Consider the following 27,766-nt stretch of genomic DNA (forward strand, 5'->3'; position numbering starts at 1 on the left):
ATATGGAGAATTCTACCCAAGGCTGGAGAGGCAACATCACCAAGTGCCAGCCACAGCAGGTCAACATTGTCATCCCCATCCTTCTGAGCATCCTCTTTTTGGGTGGCTTAGTTTTGAACGGCCTCAGTCTCTGGATATTCTGGTTCCAAATTAGGCAGTGGAACTCTGGCATGATCCTCCAATTCAACCTGGCTTTGGTGGATAGTCTCATCATTCCCTTGGCACCACTGATGGTGACTTATTTCATCCTGGGCAGCCACTGGCCATTTGGGCAGTTTCTCTGCCAGCTCAAAGTCTTCGCCCTTAGCAGCCATTTATATGGCAGTATCTATTTCCTGATGCTCATCAGCATCCACAGGTACTTTGCTGTTGTGCGCTTGAACACCAGATCCCTTTGGAAGACAAAGCCTTTCCTCAAGAAGCTCTGCTTTTTCTTCTGGTTCATCCTCATCATTCAAGGGCTCCCCTTTTTCTTCGTCCTCAAGACTTCAGTCCTTCAAGGCTCAGTGAGGTGCCTGAATATCCACCAGACAGAATTGTCCTATCTTTACTTCTGTTACAACATGATCGTAGTTGTGGTTGCCTTCCTCCTCCCATTTGGCATCTCCTTAACCTGCTATGGCCTGCTGGGAGGTACCATTGCTAAAATGAGCAGTGCAAGCCTCCGGGGCAAGGTTATAAAGACTAAATCCCTGCAGATGATAACAGTATCTCTGACTATATTTGTCATCTGCTTTGTCCCCCTGCACATCTGCAGGACCATGGGTGTGATTGTGAAGTTTTATGACATGTCCTGTGAGCTCCTGCACCAGGTAGAACATGCTTATTATGCCTCATGGGTTTTCACCATGGCAAACTGCTGTCTTGACCCTTTGATCTTTAATTTTGCTAATGAGAAGTTTAATAAGTCCTTTTCAAAATTCCTTAGCAAATTCTGGATCTCCAAATAAGTGTGTAGGATTTGGGGTTCAGCCTGCTACTTTCTGATGGATCAGTCAGAAATGCTTTAAATAGTAATGGCCAGATGTTTTACAATGCCTAGAACTCTGTTGGAGGTGGCAGAAGCTCTGGGACTCTTGAACTCCCCTGATTGATCTTCAGGGCTCCTGGGTGTTGACACAGATCCCAGCATTACTTAGAGCAACCACAAGATGCTGTATGTTCTGCTAGTTGTAATGATCATTCCTACAGCCAGGGAACCACTGAAGTGTTCGGCCAATTTTTGGTTCCTTTGTGCTGCCAGAGAGCTACAAAACAGCCAGAGATGGGGGTTGAGAGTCTGGAGCTACAACTATAAACCAAAAAATAATCTCTCTAAGCGCATCTGCATAAGATGTTTACTGTGGAGTAGACTAGGTAGCTCAGCAGTAAATGTCTTGGCATTTACACATGCAGGGCTATTAGCCTGGAGTAAACTAATAAACTCTGCAGCAGGATAGTACTTGTAAATACTTGTAAGCACATGTAGTGCTGCAAAGTAGGTGCTGACATGGCTGACTGGGGCACAGGGGTGCTTCAATGTGTGGGCTGCTTGCCAGCTAGCACCACACTGGAGCACCCTTGAGCCCCAGCTAGCCCCTCTGCAGCATGTTGAGCCAGGCTGGAGCAGCCCCGGGCTGGCAAACTGAGCCCCAGGACCCCCTGCCAGCTGAGGCTGCTCTGCCCCGGCTCAACGTGCTGTGGTCCTAGGTGCATATTCAAACATGGTGCCTGGAAGCTATAAGCTCCAGAGCAATAAACGCTGGAATTAATTGCTTTGCATTAATTGCACGCGTAGACATGCCCACTGTTAACAAACCTAGTGGAAATCCACGTTTCTCAAAAAAACAAACAATTTTTGAATGCTTGTCTTCCATGAAAATTACAGTGCATATTTTCAGCAGGTGAAAATATCTCTGTAGATGACAAGCAATGCAAAGTATAGGACCAATGGGCTTGTAAATACGTCCCCAAATTACACAGGAAAGAGAGTCCATTTCCAGATGGACATTCTACCCACACCTTCCAGCGATATCTACAGAAACAACTAAACAAATCATTGGATGATTAGTCAAGTGACCCTTTAAAGATAACTTCAGCCCCACTTGAGATTAATAAAGTAGGTGTAAAAACTGGCAAGTGACTAATCTGAGCAAGAGAATTGGGAGTAGGAAGCAGATTTCTATGGGCCTGAAGAAGAAAGAAGTGATTCCAAGAAAAAGGTCAATGGACTTCTTGAGCCTGATTTTAGAATATCTTTGCTTTGTGAGTTTTCTGCCTGAATAATAAAACAAGCCTTAAAGAAAATAACATGTCTCAGGCTCTGTGTGTGGTGTTAATCTTCTTTGGCATGGAAAGCAAGCCAGCAGTCTGCACCTGGGTATAGTGTTTGTATTATGCTTAGGACAATGAGGCCCAACTGGCGTCTATGTACTATTTAAGTATGAATATGAAATAATGATAAATGGGGATCTCCTGGGATCTATTGTGCTTTGTTCCTTTCATCCATAGGCTTTGGGCAAATTGCTTAAACTTCCTCTAAACTCCAGCTAACCACCGTGTAAAGTAGCAATAATACCTCACATGGCTGCTGCAAGACTTACTCCTATTTGTGTATGAAACATCATGACAAACCTGGACAAAAGATGCTAGTGTGCTACAAAGAACTAAATAGACACCAATGGGGAGCTCTTAACTAGGCTGTAAAGACCTCCAGGAGGGCAAAGCAGAAGCTACAGTTTGGGGGTGTGGCATGTTGGTCCCCTCCTCTACCCTCCCCATCCTATCTCTCCATTTTGTTTCAAGTATTTTAATGTTCCTGTTTCTAGCAAGACTGAAAGTTCTTGTTCTGTTTCTGTGACTAGCAGGGCAGGTAATAAACAGGGTACAATTTACCAGAGCTTAATTTGCCTTTGCTTGATGGGAGAACTAATGCATCCATGAAACAGTGTCCAAAACAGGATGTACATTAACATGGCTGTGCTGTGAGTGTGGTTAACATACAAGCACTCAAAATTAGGTTTAAGAATTACCATTTTAAAATGACTGCCTGAAGAGGCAGTCTGTACCTCTGTCAGTATAATCATACTAGAGTAGTTAGCAGAAGCATGAACTGAACAACTGTGTGCCTTTTTATACTACCAGCTTTCTTTGCAATCAGAGGACTAAAGTTCCTTATCTTAAAAGGAAAGCTGAGGTCCCTTCTGCCCTACAAAACTTCTCAGATTCAATGTCTGGGCTCCCAAAGTCAATTGCACTGAATCTGAGAGATTCAGCTTAGCAAATTGGAAGGCTCTCAGGCCATGGCTTTTTAAATAGGTGATAGCTAGAAGCCAGAGTGAGTTTCAAAATATGCAGTGAAATACACAGCATAATTCTGCACGGAGGTAACAGGAGACAACTCTGAAGTGTCCAAAGGGGTGGTCTTTTCTGCACAGGCTCTCTTGTCCTGCTTGTAATCCAACTTCAGCCAGTGCTGCCCTCCTGAAATAGAGAGACCAGGCCTAAACTCTCCTTTTACCCCAGAGGATCCCTTCCATTCTTGGAGACAGAGCTTAGAGCACTGCCCCAGCCCTTGCCCTCAGCACAGAAAGGTAGTTGGCTGCCTATGCCTCCTCATTGGAGGAGCAAAGAAAGGATCCTGCCCTTAAGTTCCTTTTTTGTATCCTGGTCTTTTCTAGGCAACAGGGCTAGGGACAGACATTCAAAAAGCCTAAGCCTGAATTGATTCAATCTTAGCAGGTTAGTCTAGCCTGGCTAAGCTAAACCAGTTTGTAACAGACAGACATCCCCTCTGGACTGAAGAAATACAGGCACATGCCTGCAGTGGCTCAGGCTAGAAGTCAGGGACGCTAAAGTAGCCATCCCTTACCTTTTACAGTGCTGAGCTGAGGAGAGGTGTGGCCAAGCCCTAGCAGGATGCTCTGATTAGGGAGGGGTTCCGCCCGCCCAACCCCCAAACCAGCAAAGGAGCCAGAAGGGAGCTGATAACAGAACATTTTGTTACACAGCAGGGAGTAGTTAGCATTTATCAGCCCATCAAACAAAACAAAAGCTTCTCTCAATAGTTCAAGCTCTTCTTAAACAACTTTTTCCAAGGAAGGAATGGAGGAACATTACCAGCTACCTGTTGATTAGCTCCAAAAAGCCCTAAGCTGACACGGTCCTGTCTGCCTTTATCCTGTCTCCCATAGCACAGACCACAGCCAGCATGTGGTATGCTAGCTAATGCTGAGAGGTCTGTGTAAGGCAGAGGGGAAGGAGGAATCCCTGCTTGAGCAGGGAGTGTAGGGGAGAGAAGGAAGCCAGGCAGACCCTGCTGTACCTGCAATCTCTGCCAGAGCTCCAGCCAGGGAGCAAGGGGTGGGGCCATCCCTGCTGGGCTGGAGCACAGCCCTGCCCTGGGTTGCAAAGCATCTGGGATGCTGGGGGACTGTGGTTTAACTTAAACCAGGAAGGGATCTGGGATAGACACTGCATAAACCGTTTTGAGTCAAATAAGCTAAGTCTGATACTACATTCAACCAGGCTTATCTCAAACCAGTTTTAGCCATTTTCAAACTAGTTTATGTGCACAGAATGTCTATTCTGTTACAGGTTTAAACCAGTTTCTGATCACTTAAACTGGTTTATGTGTAATGTCTGTCCCTAGCCCAGATGAGTAAGAACTTTGTGATTCTTCTTTTACTCCACTGCCTCCTCCAAAGCTTTAGAGCTGTGCTATTGAACCTGGTAAACAAGGGCCCAGGAAAGGCCATATCACTACCAGGGACTGGTAACACCTCCGTGTTGCCAACACCTGGCAGCTGATGGGGTTTTCCAATGACAGGAAAAGCTCCAGACCAGGGGTGAGCAAAATGCGGCCCGGGGGCCAGATGCAGCCTGCCAGGCCATTCTATCTAGCCCATGGGGCCCCTAAAAAAAATTAGAAAATTAACATTAATCTCCCCTGGGCTGCCTGTCACGCTGCCCTCAATGGCTTGCCGAAACTCAGTAAGCGCCCCTGTGCCCAAAATAATTGCCTGCCCCTGCTCCAGACCCAGCAGAGACTTTGACCCACCTGAAGAAACACCCACAATTATCTTCAGCTGCCCACCTTTTGAGTGACAAGCAGTCAATCAGGGCAGGGCAGGAAGTAGGCAGCATGCCTCTTGCAGCCCAGCACCTGATGGGGAGAAGAGAACAGAATGATGGAGAATGCGGGTGAGGGGGGAAGGCCCTGTTGCAGCTGTACCTGTGTTGCCTTGTGGGGTCAGACCAACTCCCAGGATCTCAAAATTGCACTGCTAGACAGGAGGGCACAGTGTACAATTGCACATACACAAACACAGAAATCAATTAGGTCCATACATACAGTCAATTACCAGCCTAGGCATATGCACACCTGTCACCAGTTCAAACACCTACACACACTATACAGACCAAAAATTAGACCAGAATCAATTATCAATACCTGCACACCCAATACACACACATGGATCACTAATTCGTATATCATGCACACAATGACATATATGTATATCAGTTCACATGCATACCATTCACCTACATGCACACACAGGTGAGTTCCTAAGTTGGGTGTTGTGATGTGTATGTATGTGCTTGTTGTACTTGGGATACCTGGGGAAAGGTTAAGGTAAGAAAGTGGAAGTGTGGGGAGTGAAAGTTGCCGGGACCGGGATTAGAACTGGTAGACTAGGGAGAGCTGGGTTGAAGAACTGAGACTTGGGGGTTACTTTAGGTTAATTGACCTTAATTGATTAAAGGACAAGGCCCAAACCCTGCAGAACAGGGGAGTGATGCAGGAGAGAAGCCGGCACAGAGGCTGGGACCCAAGCCAGAGCTACAGGGGAGCCAAAAGGTAAGCAGGGAGAGGGAAACTGGGACAGAGGGTGCAGGGGAGCTAGAGAGGGTGCGGAGGAAACTGGGGGCTGGCTCCGGGAACCAGGGGTGCTGGAGAGGGACTGCTGGGGAGCTCAGGAAGCTACAGGGGGAGGAGCTGCTGGTGCTGGGAACTGGAGAAGGGCTTCTGCTGCTGGGAAACCCGCAGGTCAGCCCAAAGGAGCTGCGGGGAAGTTGGTGGCAGGCCAGAGGACTGTGGGGGGAGAAGTGGCAGCTAGATAGGGTGTGGGGGAAAGCTGGAGAGCACCGAGGGAAGAAGCAGGGGCAGGAAAGGTTGGGAACAGAAGGCAGAGAGATGGAGAGAGGCAGCAGGAGGCAGAAATGAGGGGGGGCTGAGAGGCTAAAAGTGGCAGGAAGAGCTGCGGAGAGACACAGGAAGGAGGCGGTGGACAGCAGGAACAGGACTGAGAGACAGCAGAAAGCAATGGGGCCAAGAGGCTGCAGCAGGGGAACAGAGAAGGGACAGAGAGAAGCTGAGAGGTGGCAGGAAAAGGGTGGGGTGAAGCTGAGAGAGAGAGACAGAGACCAGAATTTAAGAAGGGGAAGGGACCAGGGCTCAGTGAAATACAACCCAACTCGGGGTTACAGATGACAGTGGTTTTATTGAACAGGGGAGATGGTGACACAATATCTTATTGGTTCCTTTGCACACACGCACGCACACACCCACACACAGTGGCAGCAGAGGTTGAAGAGGCTTGGTGCAGGGGCTGAAGTCCGAGAGGAGAGAGAGAGTCCAAATTGGAGGAGGAAATGTGCAGGTGATATCTACCTATCCCAGGCTGAAAGTTGGTCCTCGATGGCCAGTCGGGGTCTCCTTCAGCTCGGTGTTGTCCAGAGGGGGTCACCAGCAGGGCCTCTGGGGTGGACAGGCACCATGACGTGGAGCTGGTCTGGTTCAGATAGAAATGGCATTCCCACTGGGTCTGTCTTCACTGCCCCTTTCTTTGGGGACAGACCTTGTGTGACCCTAGTGACAGGAGGCATGTCCAGGCAAGGGTTAGCCCCTGGTGTACTCAGCATGCGTGCTTCAGGCTGGGATATACAGTTTCATGTGTTTTTAATGGTGGGGTACAATGGTAGAGTTGCTGGTTCTGCAGGGTCTTTTGTCTTTCAAATGCTGGGTTCTTGTCTCTGTTCCTGGGTGAGGTCAGTGGTTCCTGGATGAATCAATGTGAGGTGATGGCCTGGTCGTTACAGGCCGTTCAGTAGAGGCCTGCTACCATTGTATTTCAATCATTCCCAATCACTCCCATTCATCCGGGAACCAATTTACATGGGAGGGGTAGACATGAGTCACAAGTTGGAGGCTTGACATACATAATGGAAACTTGACATTATCTTGGTTCACTTACAAACACATGCCTAAACCATACACTATCCATATGAAACAATAAAAATCAATATGAAAATGATAATAATACAATATACAACAGTAAAAATCAATACAAACCTAGCAAAACTCTATTTACAATATTTTTAAAAAGGGGCTTATCATAAAAGAACTTGGCTTACCTAATACTAATAATAACTACTTATAAGGGATAGAGAGGTCAGAAAGAAAGTTAGAAATGGTTAGGGAAGGGGAGGGAATGCATTAAAATAAAAAAGAAGAAGAAAGAAAAACTGGGGGGGGGGGGTTGCTACACCTGGAGGTAAGGTGGTGCTGGTTTGGGTGCTGGTTGTATGGTGGGCTGAGGCCAGAATAGATGTGGAGGCATTGCTGATGGAGGGATGAGGGGAACAGGCTTCCTTTTGAAGGCTGGGGCCGCTCTTGTGATGGGTAGATGTAAGAGTGAGAGTGCCTGTAACACCAAAGGGCCAAAGCACAACTTTTTCTTTGCATAACTTTGGCAGCTTGCACTGCACTGGCTGCTCCATATGTAGGGTGGATGGGGGGGGGGCTGAGATGCCAGAAGCCAGACCAGGACTCATAATCTATTTTCTTAAATTCATTTCAATATTTTTTTAATTTTTTTGTGTATGTGAACTCTGACACCTAATTTGTGGATCCCTTGAACCAGGCTGCCCTGGGTAGTATGCTAATTGGGTGCCAGCTCTATTCAGTTTGTAAATGGACCTTCATACATTGTGTTACAGTGAGCTGGCAGATTGTAGGTGTCCCTTTTTGTTGTATCTGACTCTTCCCCCTAGAATGCCAGCTACTTCATATCCTTTTGCTTCATTCCATCTTTGCAGAAATAAAAATAACCACCTAGAACTGGGTCTGGAATCTGAAGAATAAATTTCCATGAGCCTTAGAGCTTATGGCTCACCTCTGTTATGATGGTGAAGTTGCAAGCCTGGAGGGAAAGAACTTCATTACACTGAAGTTGTTAAAGAAATGTGAAGAGGTGTAGTTACAAAAAGAAAAGATGATCTTGGGGTTAGAATGACAGCTTGGGAGGTCTGAGTGAGGCATCAGGCTTTCTTTATTGTCTGTGCATTTTGCTTCCTGATTTTCACAGTGAAGATCATGAAACTTCCTTTTTTTCCATTTTGGCTATTTCAAGTGGAAGTTTTTTTATTTCTTTCCACGCATGTGTACAGTACCTAACACAATGGGACGCTGATCTCGGTAGGGACTTTTTTGGGCCACTCTAATGCAAACAACAAATACTGTTATGAAAAGGAAAAGTGGTTTAGACTAGTTTTCTCTAAAATGAGAAGTGGCTATAGCTGGCATTTGCAGAGGGGAAAAAGAGCTAAGCACCCAATTTACATTGACTTTCAACTTCCTTAGACTTCTTGGAAAGGCTGTAGCCTACAAAAGTTGTATCACGTCCTTTAGTATCTTAAGTGCTACCAAAGCCATTTGTGCTTATATTAAAGCAATGCTGAATTTACAGTAAATACAAGAATCTAGTTTGACAAAGAGCGCCCAGATGTGTAAGGCATCCAGTCTAACACTAGTACCATTCACCACATCATTCCTTGATTCAAAGGTGAGGTGGACATTCCACTGAAATACTAGTAGCACTGGCAGTTTCTACACTTTCAGTTCAGGTGCAGAAATTCATGATATTAATTCTTGAGTTCCCTAGTTCACTTCCCAGCTGAGACAAGATGCCAGCCATCACAGATGGCTCATATGTTTTTAGCCACTCTGCTATTGGAGATTTCCTAAGAATAGCTAGTATAGGAAGTGCAAAGGAGCAGTTTTGCAGAGACGCTGTTTGGGCACTTTCTAGTGGTCTTCCTTTGTGAGTGTGTCTACATGAGATGTTTACAATGGAGTTGCCTAATTCTCTCTGCAGTAAATGTCTCTGTCTACATGTGCAGTGCTAATGAGACAGAATAAACTAACTAGCCCCCTTGCTAGGGTGACCACCCATCCCTAATTGGGCAGGACAGTCATGCAATGGGAACCGCAAGTCCTAGTCCTCGGCTGCACAACTCCAGGATAGCATTTCAGCCTTGTGCCTTGGTTCACAGCCTTGTGCAGGGATCAGCAAACAGAGGGTTTCCCCTTGCAGGCTGACAGCCTTCCAGCCTACAAGGGGCTGCTGGGAGAGGGATGCAGGGGGCGCCAGGTGCACAAGCACGCCTGCACACATGCATGTGGTCAGGAACACAGCCAGGTATCCTGGAGAGCAGTTCCCTGCAGGTAAGTCTATGGGGGAGAGGGGGAGTAGAAAAGGTCAGGGTGGGGGGTGGAGATCAAGGCCCACACAGTGAGGGAGGGAGTAGAGCAGGACCTGGGTACACTGCCCAGCCAGGGTGGTACATGGAGCTGGAGTGGGGAGCAGGACAGAGCCATGGGTGGCTTGTCCAGGGGGCATAGGGAGCATGTGCCCCCACAGATTTGTGTGTGGGGCAAGTGAGGATGCAGATTGTCTGCTGCAGGTTTGGGACTCACTGCCTTGGTGCCTTGCCTCCAGGCGCCCCACACTGACCATGTCACCGTGGTGAGGTGCCCCCTGTTTGCCCGGCAGCTGTGGGGATGGTGGTAGTGGTATAGAGTTAGACAGGGGGCATGCAGGCAGCACAGGGCTCCCAAGGGAAAGGCAGCAGAGCAGGGAGCCCCAAGCCCATACTGGCAGCCTGCATCCAGCCCCCATTCTACTCCACTCCACTCCACTCCACTCCACTCCAGTCTGACTGTGCCAGCCACAGCAGTGGTGGCAGGGGGGAGGGTATGAGAGGGGAGGAGGGCATGTGTCCCACCTTCCCCTTTAGAAAAGGCGGTCACCCTACCCTCCATAGAATAGTACTTGTAAACACAAGTACTATCGTGCAGAGTAGTTTTTTTTTACTCTGCAGCAGCACACATGTAGACCAGCGTTCCCTCTAAGCTGTGCAGCATTCACAGCCACACAGGCGTGCTTATGCCACACTGCCATATGTGCCTGCACGGCCACGCACACCACACAGCCTAGAGGGAATGTTGGTGTAGAGACTGCCCTGGCTAGCTGGAGCAAAGGGGTAATTCAGTATGAGGACTGCCTGCTGGCTATCCCTGCATTGAAGCACCCTCGTGCCCCAGCCAGCCCCTCCACAGCATGTTGAGCTCGGTTGGAGCAGCCCCAGGCTGGCAGGCTGGGGGTGCTCCAGCCCAGCTCAGTATGCTGCAGTCCCAGATGCATATTCAAATGTGGCGCCCAGAAGCAATAAACTGTGGTGTGATATGCATCAAAGCTTATTGCTGTGCATTAATTGCATATATAGATGCACCCAGACTAGTATATTGAAAAGTCACATTGCAAGGGATCCTCTTGACTACTGTACCTTGTCATTTGTTACCTGTTGATTTAACCTAATTAACATTGTATTTGCTAGCTGTCTTAGGGTTGGAGTCAAAACACCTTTAGCATATTAAGTTCAGCTACATTTACTAATTGGGAAAACAGCATAACCTAAACAGGTAGAGCAGGAAAGTTGTAAGCAAGAAACTCAGGTTTTAATCTCAACTCTTATCATTCTTATTCATGAACCTCATCAGGGATTGTTGTGAAAATTAATTAATGTCATAATGTGATTTGCAAGGTTCAGGGGAAAGGTGTTTTATCACTGATCATAAAGTCATTGTTTGCTAATTATGAAATTGCTGTTTTGAGTAATGATGATGCAAATGTGTATCCAAATGTGCACATTTTTTTATGGTGGCACAAATGCTGACATTGCTACCCCTTGTTGTGCCACGTGAAAGGAAAATCAGTGGTGCAGCAAAAGACAGTAATAGATTCTGCTGCTTTATTGCAGTGCACGTGTAGTACTTCTGTGGCACTTTCCCCACTCAGCTGGACCTGCAGGCACAGGGAAAGCGAGGACTGTCTGGGCAGGAAAAATCCTGCTTTTCTCAGTCAGTCAAACCTGGGGCACAGGGAAAGCGAGGAGATCATATCAGCCTTCGTCCCACATCAGCAGGGGTGTGACAAGGGGCGATGTGTGTTTCACTTGGTGAAGCAGGTCAGCCGTGCCATGACACATTGCAGCGCAGCAGATCCAGTGCATTCCAGGACGTCTACCTCTAGCCTCAGATATCAGCACTCTCTATTTCTGTGCAGCTTCTATTGACATTCAGTAGATGGTGTCTGTGTACAACAAATTTCTGTGATGATTTTCTTAGATTTTTGTTTCATTCCTTTCCAGAATTGCAGTGTCCAGATTACTAGTGGGAATTCTGCTTTTTAAGCAATTTATTTTAATATTATAAAGCTATGCTCATCTCTCTCAATATTCCATTTCCTTCTTTTACCATTCAGTACTTGCAATTGTCTGGTAAGAAATTAAGTAAAATCCCTTATGCCCTAAATTTAGGGGAATGTACATTCTTTTACTGGACACGGTGCAGGCCTCATCACTCCTTTGCATTTCAATGGCAATAGAAACTGCCTCGGCCACAATATCCCACCCAATCTAGTAACCTTATTGTATATCTTCTCTCAATCACAGACCGGCTGCTAGAAAAAATATATGAAGCCCTCTGGAGTCTTATTCTTAATTAACTTGGAAAGTTATACTGGTTCTGAAGAATGCAGCTGGGACCAAAAGTGTTTGGTGTGCAAATATATCTTGTACTGCAGCAGTATGGATGAATCCAACAGTGCTTCCCATGTAGGCTGATTTTAAGCACATCTGCAATTCAGTTTAGCTTGGGTTCACTCTGGAATGCGATAGATAGCAAACTACAGGTTTTTGCAGATTTAAGATGAATTCCCAGTAGGTTTTTTGCAGTTTTCTCTTGATCCCACAAGCAGATGCTGAATTGGAAAGAAAGTTAGTCAGGAAATGGGAGTGTTTTTCCAATGGAACATTTTAACTTTTCATAGGAAAAAAATATATTTTTAAATACTTTTGGGCCAAAAAAGCAATCTTTGGCCAAAAATGTCCTGAAAATTTTTAATTTAGCCAAAAAAATAATTTCATTAAAAAAAAAAATTTTTTTTTTCATCAAATAGTTTCTCTAGAAAAAAAATCATGGAGTCCTATGAGAAACATGATAGGGCAGAAAAGTGTACTTAATCATCAAAGACACCAAGTAACCAAATATGACAAATAAAACTGCTTTTCCATCATCACACTCCTTACTGTATTTTCAGCTATTGCACTTGAGAGGACGGACACCTTGTGGACAACTGAATAACGGCATGCTGTTTCTACATGCTTCAGAGGATCAGATTCACTTTTATAAATGCATCTTATTACGGTTCTCTGAGCTTTGTTCCTATTACCAGGTAATGTATTTGCACTAACACTCAAGTAACAAAATGTCCACCAACTTCTTCATTTAATGCATAGTCCCACTGGCTATGATGACTCTTAGCATCTCTGAGAAACACAGATCGGTGATTCAATAATAGTAAAGCTGGAGAGGTGAGGGCCCTAGCTGAAGATGAGCCAGCTTATAAAGAGAATATTTTTACTAAGTCACCAACTTAATGCCAATTGTAAAGCCATCAAGCATTATGGGAATGGTTCAGTAATATTCTTTAATTGAAATCTTATATACGGCAAAGCCATATTTTTGGGTGCCTTTAGTTTATAAGAATATACCCAGATGGCTTCAAGGCATTATGAATACACTTCAGCAATGTCCTGGAAAGCCAGAACATCACTGTAATCATGGCAACAGCTTTCACATTAAGCTGAAATAAGTAAACTGGTGAACCTACTGGCCACAGTCCATCCCCAGTTCTTAACAGAGCTGCTATTCAGAATGGAAGGTCAGTAAATGGTTTCCAGTGTCCAGCTAAGTATCATTACTTCTTCTGTTGAATAGCACACTTTGCAAGTGGGGATCACCTTCCCCTACCTGTGGTCTCTTAGAATAACTGGACTTCACTAGGCAGCTAAAATGGAACAAGATCACAGAGAGTGTGGATTTCACACAGGCAGGTCCCACCTCCCAGTATCATAACGGTAGCATGATCATCAGTTTGAATCCAAAATTAACTGGCGCTAGCTGGAGTTGCAATTCTAAAACTCTTCAAACAGCAAAGTTGGTCTTAGCGTATTCTATGGGTAGTAAATCCTGTGCACCTCTATAGTGAGATAATGTGCATATGTATCTATTGATACTCAGCTTAATGCTACGGTGGGTCTTTCATCTTGGACCATTGAAAATCATCTCCTCTTCCCTGGTTGCCAGTGATTGCACATATCATCACACTGGACATCCATTGTGAAAGGTCAGCCTGGCAAGAGTAAACACAATTCTGGCTAATCCTGTGCTTTTCATCTACATCTTGAACATCTACCTCCGCTTGTCTCCACTCACACTGGCCAACTGGTATGGTGGCCAAAAATTATGGCAGTATAGCAGGATGGCTGACTGGCAGAGGCTTGCAACAGACTGCACACATTCAGCTGTAGTGTTCTGCAGGCTTGCAAGGTCTGCAGGTAGTTGGGAGTGATTACAGGCTTCCTAGGAGAACTGGGCCATCTGAGAGAGAATTAGCTGGCCACCAGAAGTTAAAAGGCTCTTAGGGAAAATGGCTGGAGGGGAAGAGAGAGGAGTGCCAGGTAAGCAGTGGCAAAACTGAGCCTGCTAGCCATATGACTGCAAAAATGATGGGTAGGTGTGGAACTAAGAAATCACAGTCCCATAGCCAAGCCTCCTGTTTTCTCTTCCCCCACTCCGTCCACCCCCTAGAAACAACACATGATCGCTAATCATGCTGAGATGCTATGTGGCAGATGTGCAACATGGATACACAAACAGTGATGTAAAGAAAATCTGTTATGTGAAAGTGGCAAACTTCAAAGAATTGATCTTGTAATAAAGGACTGATCAGTATATTCCTGGAGGACTAACAGAACTTCAAATAGTATTGTCTGCAGCTCTTTTGATAAGCAATCAACTTACTCTTAGGCTATAGTTGTTGCTATTTTACACACAAGAGAGGCAATACATTGAAATACACCAGAATCTTCTGTCTTGTATACAACGATAATTTGTTACCCAGATATCTAATTGATGACTTGTGAGTGTGTTCTGTTTATGAGATGATAAATTACAATGACCTGGACTAAAAGGACAGGACTAAAGGTCAAGTTGCTTACTATGCTTATTACTCCATTAACAGGAAGCAATCTTAACTGCTGTTTGTATATATATAGTAAAATGTCCTCTCTCGGCTCCATTACTATGTTGCTAGCCCCAAACATGAGACTGGCCTAAAAATGATGACATCTTTACATTAACCTGTCTGGCATTCTTCTTACTTGCTTTCATGTATTTAGGGATCACATGCTTAGCCGAGCCTCTGCAATCATGGTGGCTAGAAATTGTGGTGGGGGAAGGGTTCTTTTTAAATAAACTGCAATTTGAGCTCCTTGTGTTTTCACATGATTCCAGGAGCTAGGAGTCTAAGAGAAATGCCAAACATTATAAGACATGTGATAACAACATGTAAGCTGGAGTCATTTCATTGTCTCCTAATACTAGGAGGAAAAGTGTTTTTAAAAAGATACTGTTTGTGTCTGTGGCGTCTTTGAAAGCATACTCACCAGCCAGCCATACCTCCTTTTATTCCCACTTAATTATGGCATGGAACATGATTTCAATGAGAAAAATCTGACCTGTGACTGAGGGAGATAAGCCTGGTACTGAGAGCAAATACTGATAAGCAAACCAGCTAAGGAGTAGTGAAATCCACGTGGAATGAGTAAATGCCATGTAGGGAAGGAAAAGCCTATCAAGCACAGCAGCAGCAGGACAGCGCTGATATGATGTCATTATTTATTGAGTGCCATTGGGTGTTCTGTGTCACTCATAGATATAGAGGAAGACAGGTCCTCCAGAGCCCTATCAATCTGTATGAGGCACTGGCAATGACATATAGATGCAGAAAAGGCATCAGATGGAGTGTGAATCCCAGAGCAGCATAGATCTCCTGGGGCAATCATCATGGAGAGACTTTTGCAGAATGAATATTTTCAGGAAAGGCTTGCCTAAAGAGGAGAAGGTCATTTGGTTCATGAACCTTTTGGGAGAGCAGGAAAGGGCATGGAAGAAGATGGGGAGACAGTGGTAAGATTATACCCTGGATTCTGGTCCCTTAAAGAAGCAGGCAGAAAAGATGGATGGGATCTGGGGTTGCCATTTTATGCCATTTTAATGGGGTTGCCATTTTAATGCACGGGAATTGTACACCCAACTCCCCTGAGATCTTAGACATCTCAGCACAGCTTCTTCAACCCGCATTAACCAAGTGGTACACAGGCAAATTAATTCTGACTCGAGGGAGTTTACCTAGAAAAACAATGTGTATGCAAGCTTGACTGTTGACCTTAGTCCCTCTTGTTTAATAACGAGTCGAGTGGTTAAGAGGTACTAGCAGACCTGATTCTGAGCTCTGTTCAAACAAGAACCAGCAGGATTAACAGTGCTAGAGTCAAAATGATGTGAAAAAGGCCAGAATCAACTCTTGCTGATGAAAGAAATTATCACTAATTGCTCCCAGTAGAGGAAGTCTGGATCTCCTCTTCTGTTAGGCAGGAAACATTCTTTCCCCATCAACACATGAAGCTAATTCACATTACTCCACTTAGGCATGTTCTATATTTTGCCTCATTTATGAGGTCTTTGAAAGCAGAAAGCAGAACTGTGTTCTGAAGTCTGTCGTTTCTGAGTGAAGTCCACCAGAAAATGATGTCGGTATTTGACAAACAAGGTGCCATTGCAACAGCCAGTCCCCATGGTGATTGTGCAAGTCTGAGTTTCATTGTTTGCTTGTTTTTTGTGGAAGAGGCGAACACATCTGCCCTGCAGAAGGGGTTATAGGATAGGGCAACTCTTCCTTGTAGGATCCAGCAGGAAACAAAGGCTGTCAGCATTTGTGATACCACAGGAAGTGCATTGGTTCCCTATGGACATGTGGGATGTTTCAGAAAACAGCACTATCTGGCCCCGTGTTAACAACCTCTGTAGAAACGCCTATGGATGAATTAACAGGGGCACCTGATCTTCATCTGCTTCTAAAGAGGAGTCCCCTTGGGGCAGAGTTGATGTTTGTTGGCTGGATAGCAAGAAGAAATCTGCTTTTGTGTCTGTTCTTTACCTTTGTGGAAGATAAACAGAGCGTGTTTGTGTATTAAAACATGATTAAGTTCTAATCCCTCTTACATACCTGTTATGTAAAAAACAGGTCATGCAGGCAGAGACATAGAACAATGGCAGCTGAGTTTGTACCTGGAGAGAGTTATTTGTCTAACAAGAATCTAACACTGAAGTCGATTGCTAAAGCACGTCAAATGATTTAAACTGAGCAAAGTCCAAACAGAAGGTTAACCCAACCCTCAAGATGTGATAATGGCTCTATTGACATCCTACAGTGACTATACTAAATTTCCTAATAATAAGATCCAGACCTGTTGTGGGTCTCTCCAAGAAGGTTCCAAACATGATTCTAGATTCCTCACAAAGCTGTTAATATATGCTCAGGGAAAGTAAGTCAAAAACAGGAACAGTGATCTGCCCAAAGGGGTTGACTTTCTTACCACATGTTTCAGAAAAAGACTGCTGACTCCAAGGACCTGATTCACAGGAAGGCTCCTTTGCCCCACTCTGGCAGAGCAGAAACACTACAGAGTCAGGGTGCAAATTCAAAGTGTCTGAGTGTTTATGTTTGTATCCAGTAGTGACTGGGGGATAAAACGATGAGAAACTAGGTTCTGTTCTGAGCTCCATTGCTGGTCCTTGAAAAGTCATTTCCTTGCTCCATGCCTCATTTCTCCATCAGTAAAATAGGGGCGATGAGCAACATTGGGCATTTTTCCCCCCCCAGCAAACAGTAAGTTAGATTAAAACTCTGTTTTCATTCAGTAATGGGGCCCATACAAGTATCTTAAGACAGATAGATACACCCAGTTAAGCAAAGCAGTTTCAATCTATGTTGTTTTGTAATGGGTGTCGCTTAACTCTATCAGTTGATCAGAAAACAGAGCCTCTTAGTGCTCTCTGATAATGCAGTACATTAGAAAGTTACTGGTCTGATACTACTTAAGGCCTCCCAGTAGCAGAGAGCATGATACAGCCGTAGGACTGGAGATGGGGACTCCATTCACTGTTTTGCCATAGGCTTCCTGGGACAGGTTGTTTAACCCTTCAGTGTTGCAGTCAAAATGGGATTCAAATCTAGTGTGGTTAAGGATTAACCCCATTCAGTTAATGACAGAAAGGCTTTAATAACTATACCACAAATGAGCCGTAAAACTAAATGACAAAAAACTCCTTCCCAACATCCAGTAAATGAGCTATCACAAAATCCTGGTATATGTCAGCTGCAAGAGTGTCTCTCACCAACCCAGGTATTGTCAGCCTTCACTGAGCGTGGATCCTTCACCAGGGAGTGATCAGCTAGGAGCAGGTACAATGCTGCAATGATTTCTCTCTCTCTTGTGGAGTGCACATTTTGCTGGCAACTCTGCTTCATTCCTATACTGTTCAATTGTATAGCTTCAAAGCATTCCTCCTTGATAGTTGGTTGATTAAAGTCTGAACAAAGCAGGAAGAAAGAGACCATCATATTACAATTGTTAACTCCTCGGATCCTGTTTTGGATCATCCAGGTGTGAAACTTTCTTTTGCAAATTTTTGATCAGTCCAGAGGTTACATTTCAATCAAATGGGATGGGTCTTGATTGACTGAACAGGATACCTTGGGGCATTGATCACAGGACACTGTTTTGGGTAGTTGTTTTCACAGTGGGGCAGAATCCACAATAGTCTGCACCGATGTGGTACAGGGGTATGCAACGTTTTTTGGCAGGAGTAGGCAACGTTTTTTGGCCAGAATGCCAAAAAACCCACAATGTCTACCTTAGAAGGTGCTGGAGTGCCAACATGCCAGAGCCCAGAGCAATTGTTTGCAGCCTCCTAGCTGCAGCCGGCCCACGGAGCCCAGTCTGCTTGCAGCGGGGCTTGCAGCCTCCCAGCTGCCTGCTGGGAGCAGCCTGTGCTCTGTGGCTGACAGCAGCTGCTTAGAGCCCGGGCTGTGGTGGTGTGCCAAACAAAATGACCTTGCGTGCCATGCTCGGCATGCATGCCGGGGGTTGCTGACCCCTGGTCTATGGAGATATTTTAAAAACTCCAGACAGACACTGAATGTCTGCTCTGAGAAATATAACTTAATCAAAGGGGGATGTGTCAACAAGGAGTATACAGTTACATAGGGATATGCAGTTATTTATGAATGGGTTAGCATAATAAAACATTGGGTACATTTGCAAATAGCACAGGAGATTAAAGCAATTGGGATTGCTTGATTTTGGATGGTCCCAGTCATGATCTTGCATTCTTGTGCAAGATGCACTTTTACTTAAATTTGGTCATTTTAATGTCACATGTAGGTCCAGCCAAGCTTTCAGTCATCGATCTCCTGCTTGATGCTCAGAAAGCATTTATGTAGCATCACTGAGACATTCCAGCATTACCATCATGGTAGATGGGGCCACCATCTCCAATATCAGATCTTCTCACTGGACATGCTTGTGTGTTACTTATCTGTATGTGAGTTAAGAGGGCTCTGAGCTCCTCCTTATGAGCACAGGATACCCTTCTTAGAAGTAGCTTCCAGGTCCTACATGTGATGATACATTGTATCAATGCTAACAATACAGCAATACTTAAAACCACCACAGTGAGGTGTAAGGCCACATTTAGAAATGCCAATCGGTTGGAGACCATCGTAAAGCTTCCCCCTAGCGATGCTGTGTAGCATCTTTTGCTGTATCTAATAAATGAATTATGGTTTTACCCACGTGTTGTACTGTAACAATAGTGTTTTGCTGAAGCTTGAACTTCCAGGACCAATTTATACAGGTCCAGATGACAAATTAACTTGCAGCTCATCTGAAGACATCCCAATTGGACATCATTTAAATCAGTTTTACTGAAAATATGAAAATCCCATGTAAAAGACTGTTGTTTTAGTGTATGTCTACTAAAATTAAAATCACACTCTATAATTTCTACAATGCTACAAAAACAATTAGAACCGTAATTTAAAGAGACATTTTGTGCATTTATTATTAACACCTTACACATAGTTCAAATACATACACACCCTTCCTCAATATCAATAACAGTACTTTGGCTAGAATAGTCTCTATATATGGAATATTGACGTTGTGCTTGATCATTGCTCAAGCATACATCTTTATAATACAAAATATAACCAGGGCATATATAGGCATGTGGTCACTTTTTTCACAGGACTGGACATTGCTTTCTTTTCAGTGGTTTTGTGCTTTGATTGTCCATTGAGAGGATATAATAGACATGAGGACAGTTTGGTTGATGGTAACACCTAGGGGCACCAGTGGACTGCTTATAGAACTTGCTGTGGCTGATATTCCATAATGGCAAGACTGAGTGTATTTGCAGTGATGTTAAGTATTGATGTAATTAATTTTACCCAGGGACTGGTAATGTATCTTGGAATAATTGTAGGGAGATTTCCTCTTAAGGTTTGATTGTTCACACAATAACATATTGATATATCTGTGCCTGCACATATGTAAGAGTGGTTAAAGTGTTTATATCTAGCCACAATGTGGCCTTTGCCAGAGCAGCACTGTCAGCAGTTAGGGTGTCATTTAAGCTTTGTCTAAGATCTGCCATTTGTAGCTGTAGCTGACTAATTTCGTGCAGACCATGTAAAGGAATACCCATTTTCTGCAACTGCTATAGCCACCATTTCTGCAGCTTGAGCCAAATGTGGTTCATGTTTGCCCTCTATCTTTTGGTCTGTTTAGGGATTTATTACCCCAAAAGTTATTGCCTTGGGCGTAAAAGCATGATCCATCTACACAAATACCACAGTATTTTCTCATAGGTGGTCTGGTAGATCCAAGCAATTTGCAAAGGGACTTAATTTTTCTAATGTTAGCAATATCCCAGACTATTGAGTTTATTAGCCATTTTTCAGAGTTAATGGAGTTAAGCACTCCCACATTGGTCCTATCACAGGTAGTGAAAGCAAACCCATGAGCCCCTCCCAGAGTTTATATGCTCCAGGGCCCTGCCTCCTTCCTGTCAGCTGACCACCTGCAGGTGCTGGCTGATTACATCATTAGCCTGTTACTCAGGCAACCTGAAGCTGTGGAGCTCTGCCTAGCCTGTAGGGCCCCTTTGCTAGGCTGCTTCTGCCCTTAAAGGAGTAGGCACGCCTTAGTGCCCTGCAACAGGTTCCTGCAACTCTGAGAACTGTGTCCAGTTATCTCTTTTTTTCTTTGCCCGTGTTAATGAGGGCTTTTCCTTCTACCCATTTTTCCCAACCCTTTTGTAGGGGTCATGCAAGTTAAGTACTGAGGCTTTTCTTGCTGAATGATGTCTGAGGACAAGTTAATTGAAATGTTGATTACACGAACTGTGGGGTGGATCCCCACCTTTAACTGCACATTTGTTTTTATGTGCAGTTTACAAGGCCCACTACTATTTTGTGTGTCATCCCCTGTATTTCAGGCAATTGCATTTTTGTCGCCCCTTTCAGATCCCAGAGTTTCCAGATACCACTATCAGGGCTAATTACTGTAAAAGTTAGTATAAAGGTGGCATTGCTCACACTGTGGGTTGTGGTATGCCAAGCCTGTGGGGTATCACTTCCCCACATGAAGTCAGACTAAGAGGAATTTGTATTTATTGTAAGGACCACATTAACTTGACCAGCTGGAATTCAGCTGGTAACTATGGACCAATTTAGCTGCCATTAATCAGGATACTTTAGTACTGGAAATAAAGAGGGGTCAAGTTAGAATCTTAAAGCTACTGTGGAATCAGATGTGTCTCTTGAAAAAGATTAATCTTTTATGAGATCTGATATCCAGGACAATGTTTTTACTGTATCTATTGTTGGGACCATTTCAGTGGTCAAGTAATTGGCCACCCCCTTCAGAGCTCTATCATACGCTCCTAAGTCAATGCCTGGAAAATAACCAGTAAGCATTGACTTGGAGTGGCTGCAGTCTTTATTATGCTGCACCATCATTACTAGGTACTCAGTGTCACTGTAATTAATTAAGTAATCAGTGCCTTGTATGTCAGCTCCCTGAATCTTTTTATACCAACAGGGAGCTACTCCCTCCTTCTAGCAGAGGAAGGAGTATATCCAGCCAGCAATTTTGAGATATGTTGTCTTGGAATTGATTGCATCGCATGGAACTCCTTTTGGTGTTTTTCTGCAATAGCGGAGTACAGCACAGCACTGACACTCCTGATAGTAAAAGAGCAAACCTTGTTCAAAACTTTCTTCTCTGCATTGTCTCTTTTGGACATCTCCTTGTACAATGGGTATATAGCCCAACAATAGCACAAGGTTTACAAAACACAGAAACCACATTTTAACAGCACCTGAAAAATAAATAGAAAATACAGGGTCTACGGACCTGATTAATAAGACAGTATAATTAAAAATTTTAAATATCCCTTCCATTCCTTCAGTTGTGGGGAGGAGTGGAATTGCTTCTAAATTTTTCTTTTTGCATTGTGAATTTCTATTTGGTATACCATTGAACTAGCTTTGTTAATAATGCACACAGGTCCTTTCCAAATGGGAGTGAAGGTGGTTGTATCTGGGGATTAATATATAACTCAATCTCCAACTTCCCATTCCTTGGGTCACAGCAATGGACCCAGTTGCTTGTGGAGAGAGTACCAGGCCTTGTTAAGCTTTTACATTTTAAAACCCATGCCATGGATTCAGCTAGTTCACATGTCTTTGACATCTATGGTCTCTAGTAGGCTGCAGGCACCCAAAAGTCCATCATACGAGTTGCAGTTTTTATGTACTCTAGGGATTAAAAACTTAACTTCAGAAGTTACCCACCTGATTTCACCAAAAATAAGTGATCTGTTTGTCAAGGACAATGGACTATTCAAACCAGGGGGGCAGGCATTTTTAAACCATTTTCTGAGACACAGTCTGGTATGCATGTAAATAACTAGGGAAACCCACAAAAATGTGCCATCTTCCAACATTTAAAATGTAAGTTCTCATTAGGGCCTTGTCAGATCACTCCAAGCTTTCATCCAAATCCTGTCACAGATCTGTCCAGGAGGCTGTTCAGACACATTGGGTACATACAGCAAAAGCAGAGAAAGGAGGGGTCAACATGTTTAACAAAAATCTGGCTCTATCCTTAGCTACACAGAGATAATATTCTTCTTAGAAAGCAGCATTCGTGAAACGATGGGTATTTGTTCTCCCTGGGAAGTAAGAAGATAAAGATATGGACCTGATCAAGAGCTCATGGAAGTCAACAGGAGAATTATCATGGACTTGAAAAGGTTTTGGATCAGGTCTTGTGACCCCTTGTATGGGAACAACCTCAGATAATGGGATTAATAGTCAAGGCTTTATGAATTACAGTAAAACAGCTGATTTATTTTTGACAAGGCTTCATTACTGCTGAAGAATGACTCACCATCCCCAGGAGTTACCGACATGCACAGAGCTGTCTGTCTTAGATTCCCGAGCAGGCAGTGACTGGAGGGTAAAAACTCCATGGCTGTCTTGGCTCGCTCACATAAACTGGCTAATTTTCCTCAGTCTCACACATATGCATAGTGTTACCAGAGAGCGATTCTGCAGGCAGTGGGAGGAAAGGTGTTATGTAGAGTATAATAATGCTTTGCTTTTCTAAAATGCCTCCTGTCAGAGCATCTTGAGATTCACACTGCAGAGGTATCATCCTTATTTTACAGATGGTTAAAGAGAGACATAGAGAGCAACTCGTCTGAGGTCACATAATGTGTGAGTGGCAGAGCGGGGATGCACCCAAAAAGATCAATTCCCAGTGATTTCTTCCCCCTGTATATTGCCAGGGATCTGGTAGCACCTGCCAAGCTCTTCATAAGTTGTAGTAGTGCTCTATTGAGCCATACAAGAGGGTCAAGACTTGCAGTAAAACTTCTACAAGGTGCTCTTCTGCTTAGTGCCGTGCCACTGCCCTGATGCAATAAATGTGTCCCTGGAGCATTCACAGCTCTCCAGTCACTTCTCGATGAATAATGAGGCGCGCAGAGTGTTTCTCACCCATTGGCTTATCCCCAAGGAGTTTCCAGCCTAGGTTTGCTCTGATATGACCTAGTCCATTCATGTGAGACATGCTGTCAGGCAGCACACAGGTGGGTGAGAAGAGGTGCTCCCTTTCTCTCTAATTCCCTTTTCCTAATTCCCTACCTGATTCCAGCACATTTAAGGATCCATGAGCCTTAGTGCTCTTTTCCTCTCTCATTTCCTACCAACACAGTACTAGAGTTACCCTTGTTCATCTCTCTCCCTCCCACAGCATAAATCTGTTTTGAGATTAGGCAGACTTGCCAATCAGTTATTAGAATTCAATGCAATACCTTCTATAACAAAGAGCTGGAGGCTCCTGTTACTTTAAAAAGAAAAACTGCGCTAGAGAGGCCAGGCAGTGGCAAAGCCCTGCTGCTCAGACGAGGGAGAGGCCCATCTCGATAAAGAGTTGCCCCTGCTGTTTCCCAAGAGATCTCTGCCTAGGACAAGCTGGCTGCAATGGAATAGGCAGCTGGAGATCAGCAGCTACCTCTGCTTACCCTAGCCCTGGCAGCCCACAATAAGCCAATAGGGCAAAGCTTAAGTCACCATAGCAATCAGTCATTAGGCCCTGAGGAGGAGCCCCTGGGAGCTTGGGAGCCACCTGACTAGGAGGCGGCTGAGCTTGAAGCATATAAGCCCAGGGCCTGAGCTGGCCAGGCAATCCAGCCCTGCAAGCTGCTGGATGAAGGCTAGAGTTGCCAGCCCTCCCAGATTGGCCAGGAGTCTACCAGAATCAGCACTGATCTCCTTGTGACTATTGAAAGTAATCCAGGAGATCTTAATAGAATATTATATTATATCATGTTGGGGAAAAAAATCTCCCAGAATAGCTTCAGTCAGAGTTGGCAACCCTAATGAAGACCTCCAGGCTAGGGAGACTGCAGGGGGATGCCAAACTGACTCTAGAGCTGCCCTAAGGACTGCCAGCTGAATACTGGTGCCTTACAAAGAAACGCAGCGCTGGGTAAGAGAAGATTTGCCACAGGCAGTGAGATTTTGATATCATTTACTACACCTAAAGCAGGTTAAGTTTGTTACAGCCAGCATTCCCTCGAAGATGCGTGGTGTGCGTGGCCGTGCAGGCACGCTCATGCCACACTGCCAGGCATGCCTGCACAGCCGTGATCACCGCTCAGCTTAGAGAGAATGCTGGTTACAGCCAGTGTGCTCATTCCCTTTGTTACAGTTCACAGCCACTTGTTTGGAAGTGGCTGATGGGGGTGAGCAGAGGCCACGTCAGGGTGTCTAAAGGGCGCATGGTGGTTTAGTTCACAGTGAGGTGCCAGAGACATGCCAGTGTTTAAAGCCCAGCTAGGGGCCTTGATTCAGGGCATGCCACATAGGCTTAGGCCCAGGGGAAGTTTAAAGCCCAGATAAAAGGTCTGAAGCCTAGCTTGGGCAAGAACTGGGCTAGGGCCAGGGGGCCCAGTGCCCAAGAAGAGTGGAGCCATGTTCATGAAAAGGACAGAGACAAGGGCTGGGAGGACCAGGAGCCAAAGCAGACTCAGCAAGTGTATTGCCCAGGACAGGACAAACATAAGGCTGGAATTAGGCAATCACAAGCTGGAACCCAGAAGCCAGGTTGGGCACAGTTGGCCTAGGCTAAGGGAACCAGCAAGAGACAAAAGGCTGAGGCAAGCAAGGCTGAGATCCTCAACAAGGGTACAGAGGTTTGGGGTAGCCTGCTGTTGGGCTGGGGCCAAGTCCCTACCAATTGCTATTAATTGTTAACATCTGTGAGGCATGGGTATGGTATAAGGAAGGGGTAGGCAACCCCCAGCACCTGTGCCAAAGTATGGCACGTGAAGGCATTTTGCTTGGCATATACACCTCAGGACAGATGGTGGGGGAGCCATAAGTGGCCCAGTCCTTGTTGTAGCAGTGCAGCCCTGGCCCCTTCCCTGCCGTCTGCCTGGAGGTGTGTATGTGCACCCACAGCCAGCAGCGAGCCAGGATGGGGCTTCACAGACCCTGGTGTAGCTGCTTGCAGCTTCCCTGCCACCTGCTGTGAGCAACCTGGGCTCTGTAGTGAGTAGCAGGAGCCTGCTCAGAGCCTGGGCTGGCTATGGCAGGCAGCTGTGAGGCTGTACCGAGGTCTATGGAGCCTCAGCCTGGCTTGTTGCTGGCAATGGGTGTACATGCACCTTGGGGCAGACCGCGGAGAAGAGGCTGGGGCTGTGCTGTCCCAACAAAGATTAGACTCCTTGAAGGCCTTCCCCCCCACCCAACCCCATCCACCCCTGGCAAACCAACATCTTAAAAGTCAAGATTGCAGATGACTGTGGCACTCTGCACAAAAATGCTACTTACTCCTGGAGTTGTCAGAGCTACCTAATTAGCTCTTGAGGCTGAGAGTGGAGACACCTGAGCTCAGGAGTCTGAAATCAGGCCTAGGAAGCCTACCTTTTTCTAAAAGATAATAAGATCCAGGCATGGCAGGCGAGTGAAGGGGCGATTGCCCAAAGAAAGCCAGGTTGGCAAGGGCTGAGGGGGCTCCAGGGACATCGTGGCCTCCTCTGAAGTGGACCCCCATTAACCTTGTCCCCCTCCACAGGAGGAGGAGGTGCTAAGAGGTACTGTACTGCTGCAGGCTGCCTGCTCTTGTCTACTGTTCTGCTGCCACAGTAGTCGCTGCCAGCTCCAACAGATTAAGCAGGGATGGGCCTGAACTGTAGTTGGCAGATACCTAACTACTGCAAGAAATGGTTTTGATGACTCTATATGTGCTGCACTTCCCCCTGAGTCAGTGGTACTAGGGGCACTGTCTTCCTGGAGGAGCTATCTTGTCATATGAGAGATAGGGGTTGTCTGTCTGGCAGAGCCAAAACAAAGGGGGGGATTCAGCTCTGGTGCCTGTTTGGGATTTGTGGAACAAGGCGTCATATTCAGGTAACTCCCTCATCTGGGTAGAGACTGCAGGCAGTTTATTAATGTTCTTTCTTAGGTGGTAGTTTTCCCTGGATTGAAAACAAGTTATTTTGAGACCACGCCTGCCTGCCCTGGGAAGAGGGAAGGAGCAAATGTTAGGAAATACTTTAAAACGCAGTTCCTGCAAACCAGTCTATACTGGCAGCTGGGGACAAGACCCAACTTCACTAGAAAATGGTTGCAGGGATGGAGGGGTTGTTCCCAGACTGAGATCACTTCCTGGTGTTGACCAATTTTGAAAGATGACTTTTAAACATAAGGAATCCATGCTTGCACAATGAGACTCCTTGTTCCCTTTCTCAAGGCTGGACCACAAAGAGGTATTACAAGTCAGCAACAGTCTTTTTGCTAACAGAGACCAGCCTTTTAGCTCAGGGAGTAGTGTCCTGACTTTTGGCTACACACAGAAGTTACATTTGTCCTGAGAGAAACCATTTTATCCTGGGACAAAGTGTGATCATTCAGACATCCATGCCCATTGTCCTGGGATAAATCCTAGAAAAGGTCACAAGATAAGACTAACAGTTTATTCCAGAACATCGTGAAGTACATCTGGATGGTTATCCTGGGGTTGCACCATTGAATCAATGGCAGAGGAGTGACAATGCATTCAGCCACTCACTAAACACTACTTAAAAGGGTGATGAATGTACCTGGTTATCCTAGGACATCTCTATTCCAAGACAAACACAGGGACAAATGCAATGTCCATTCCTAGTGTTAGATCCACAGATTCAGGGATTAGTCCTTAATGCCAAGAAGCCACCCAGATGGGTTACATTACAGAGTTTTATATGCGCCTGGCATGGAACAGCATCACTGTTTTCAGACACCAGGGCTAAGTACAGGCATTCGAAAAGCCTGGAGCAGAATCCATCTAAATTACTCAGTTTTCTGCAGGTGGCATAGTTCAGACTGGTAGTGAACAGAACACGCATTTGCCCTTTGGTGGGAGTGGAGGCGCAAATCTTAGACCAGGTTCTACCAATTTTAAACTAGTCTGTGTGTGCCAAACTTCTGTTCTGTTATGAATATAGACCAGTTTCCAATAACTTATTCTGGGAAAAGTGAAATGTCTCTACCTGGCCTAGAGGGCTTGATTCCCAGTGCTTTCTTTCCTTGTGTATTTAGTATCACTTCTTGGCCTTATGGCTAAGCTCAAGTGCTATGGCCACCGGGACAAGAGGTGCCAATGATGTGGCTATGAGACAGAGACCCTCCTCCACATGCTGTGCAGCTGCCAGCCACACATCAGAGCCTAGCAGCTCCATCACAACACTGTCCAGAACTGCCTGGTGAAGGCCATCCTGGGCACAGTAGGGGAGATCTCCATCAACCACACTGTCCCGGGCTGCGAGAACCAGATGCACCCCAACATCGTCATCACCCACGAAGAGGCCAAGAGAGTTGTGTTCATGGACATCACCATCCCCTTTGAGAACCAGTGA

At 45.3% G+C, this 27,766-nt stretch overlaps 1 protein-coding gene across 1 annotated transcript; it reads left to right on the forward strand.

Moving 5' to 3' along the window:
* Positions 1–2: 2 nt before the first annotated feature.
* LOC132244544 (P2Y purinoceptor 2-like) lies at positions 3–27,766 on the forward strand. The gene is made up of 2 exons (XM_059716008.1): positions 3–812; positions 27,605–27,766. Exons 1-2 carry the CDS (start codon positions 3–5, stop codon positions 27,764–27,766), a joined length of 972 nt encoding a protein of 323 aa, XP_059571991.1.

The sequence above is a fragment of the Alligator mississippiensis genome, chromosome 12 (assembly GCF_030867095.1).
Source record: "Alligator mississippiensis isolate rAllMis1 chromosome 12, rAllMis1, whole genome shotgun sequence".
Lineage (NCBI taxonomy): Eukaryota > Metazoa > Chordata > Crocodylia > Alligatoridae > Alligator > Alligator mississippiensis.

What these genes read in the sequence shown, in the direction of transcription:
- LOC132244544 (XM_059716008.1), top strand. Translation starts at nt 3, where the DNA reads ATGGAGAATTCTACCCAAGGCTGGAGAGGCAACATCACCAAGTGCCAG. An exon ending in CCTGTGAGCTCCTGCACCAG is followed by an intron (nt 813 to 27,604) that starts GTAGAACATGCT and finishes AACACTGTCCAG; the next exon opens with AACTGCCTGGTGAAGGCCAT.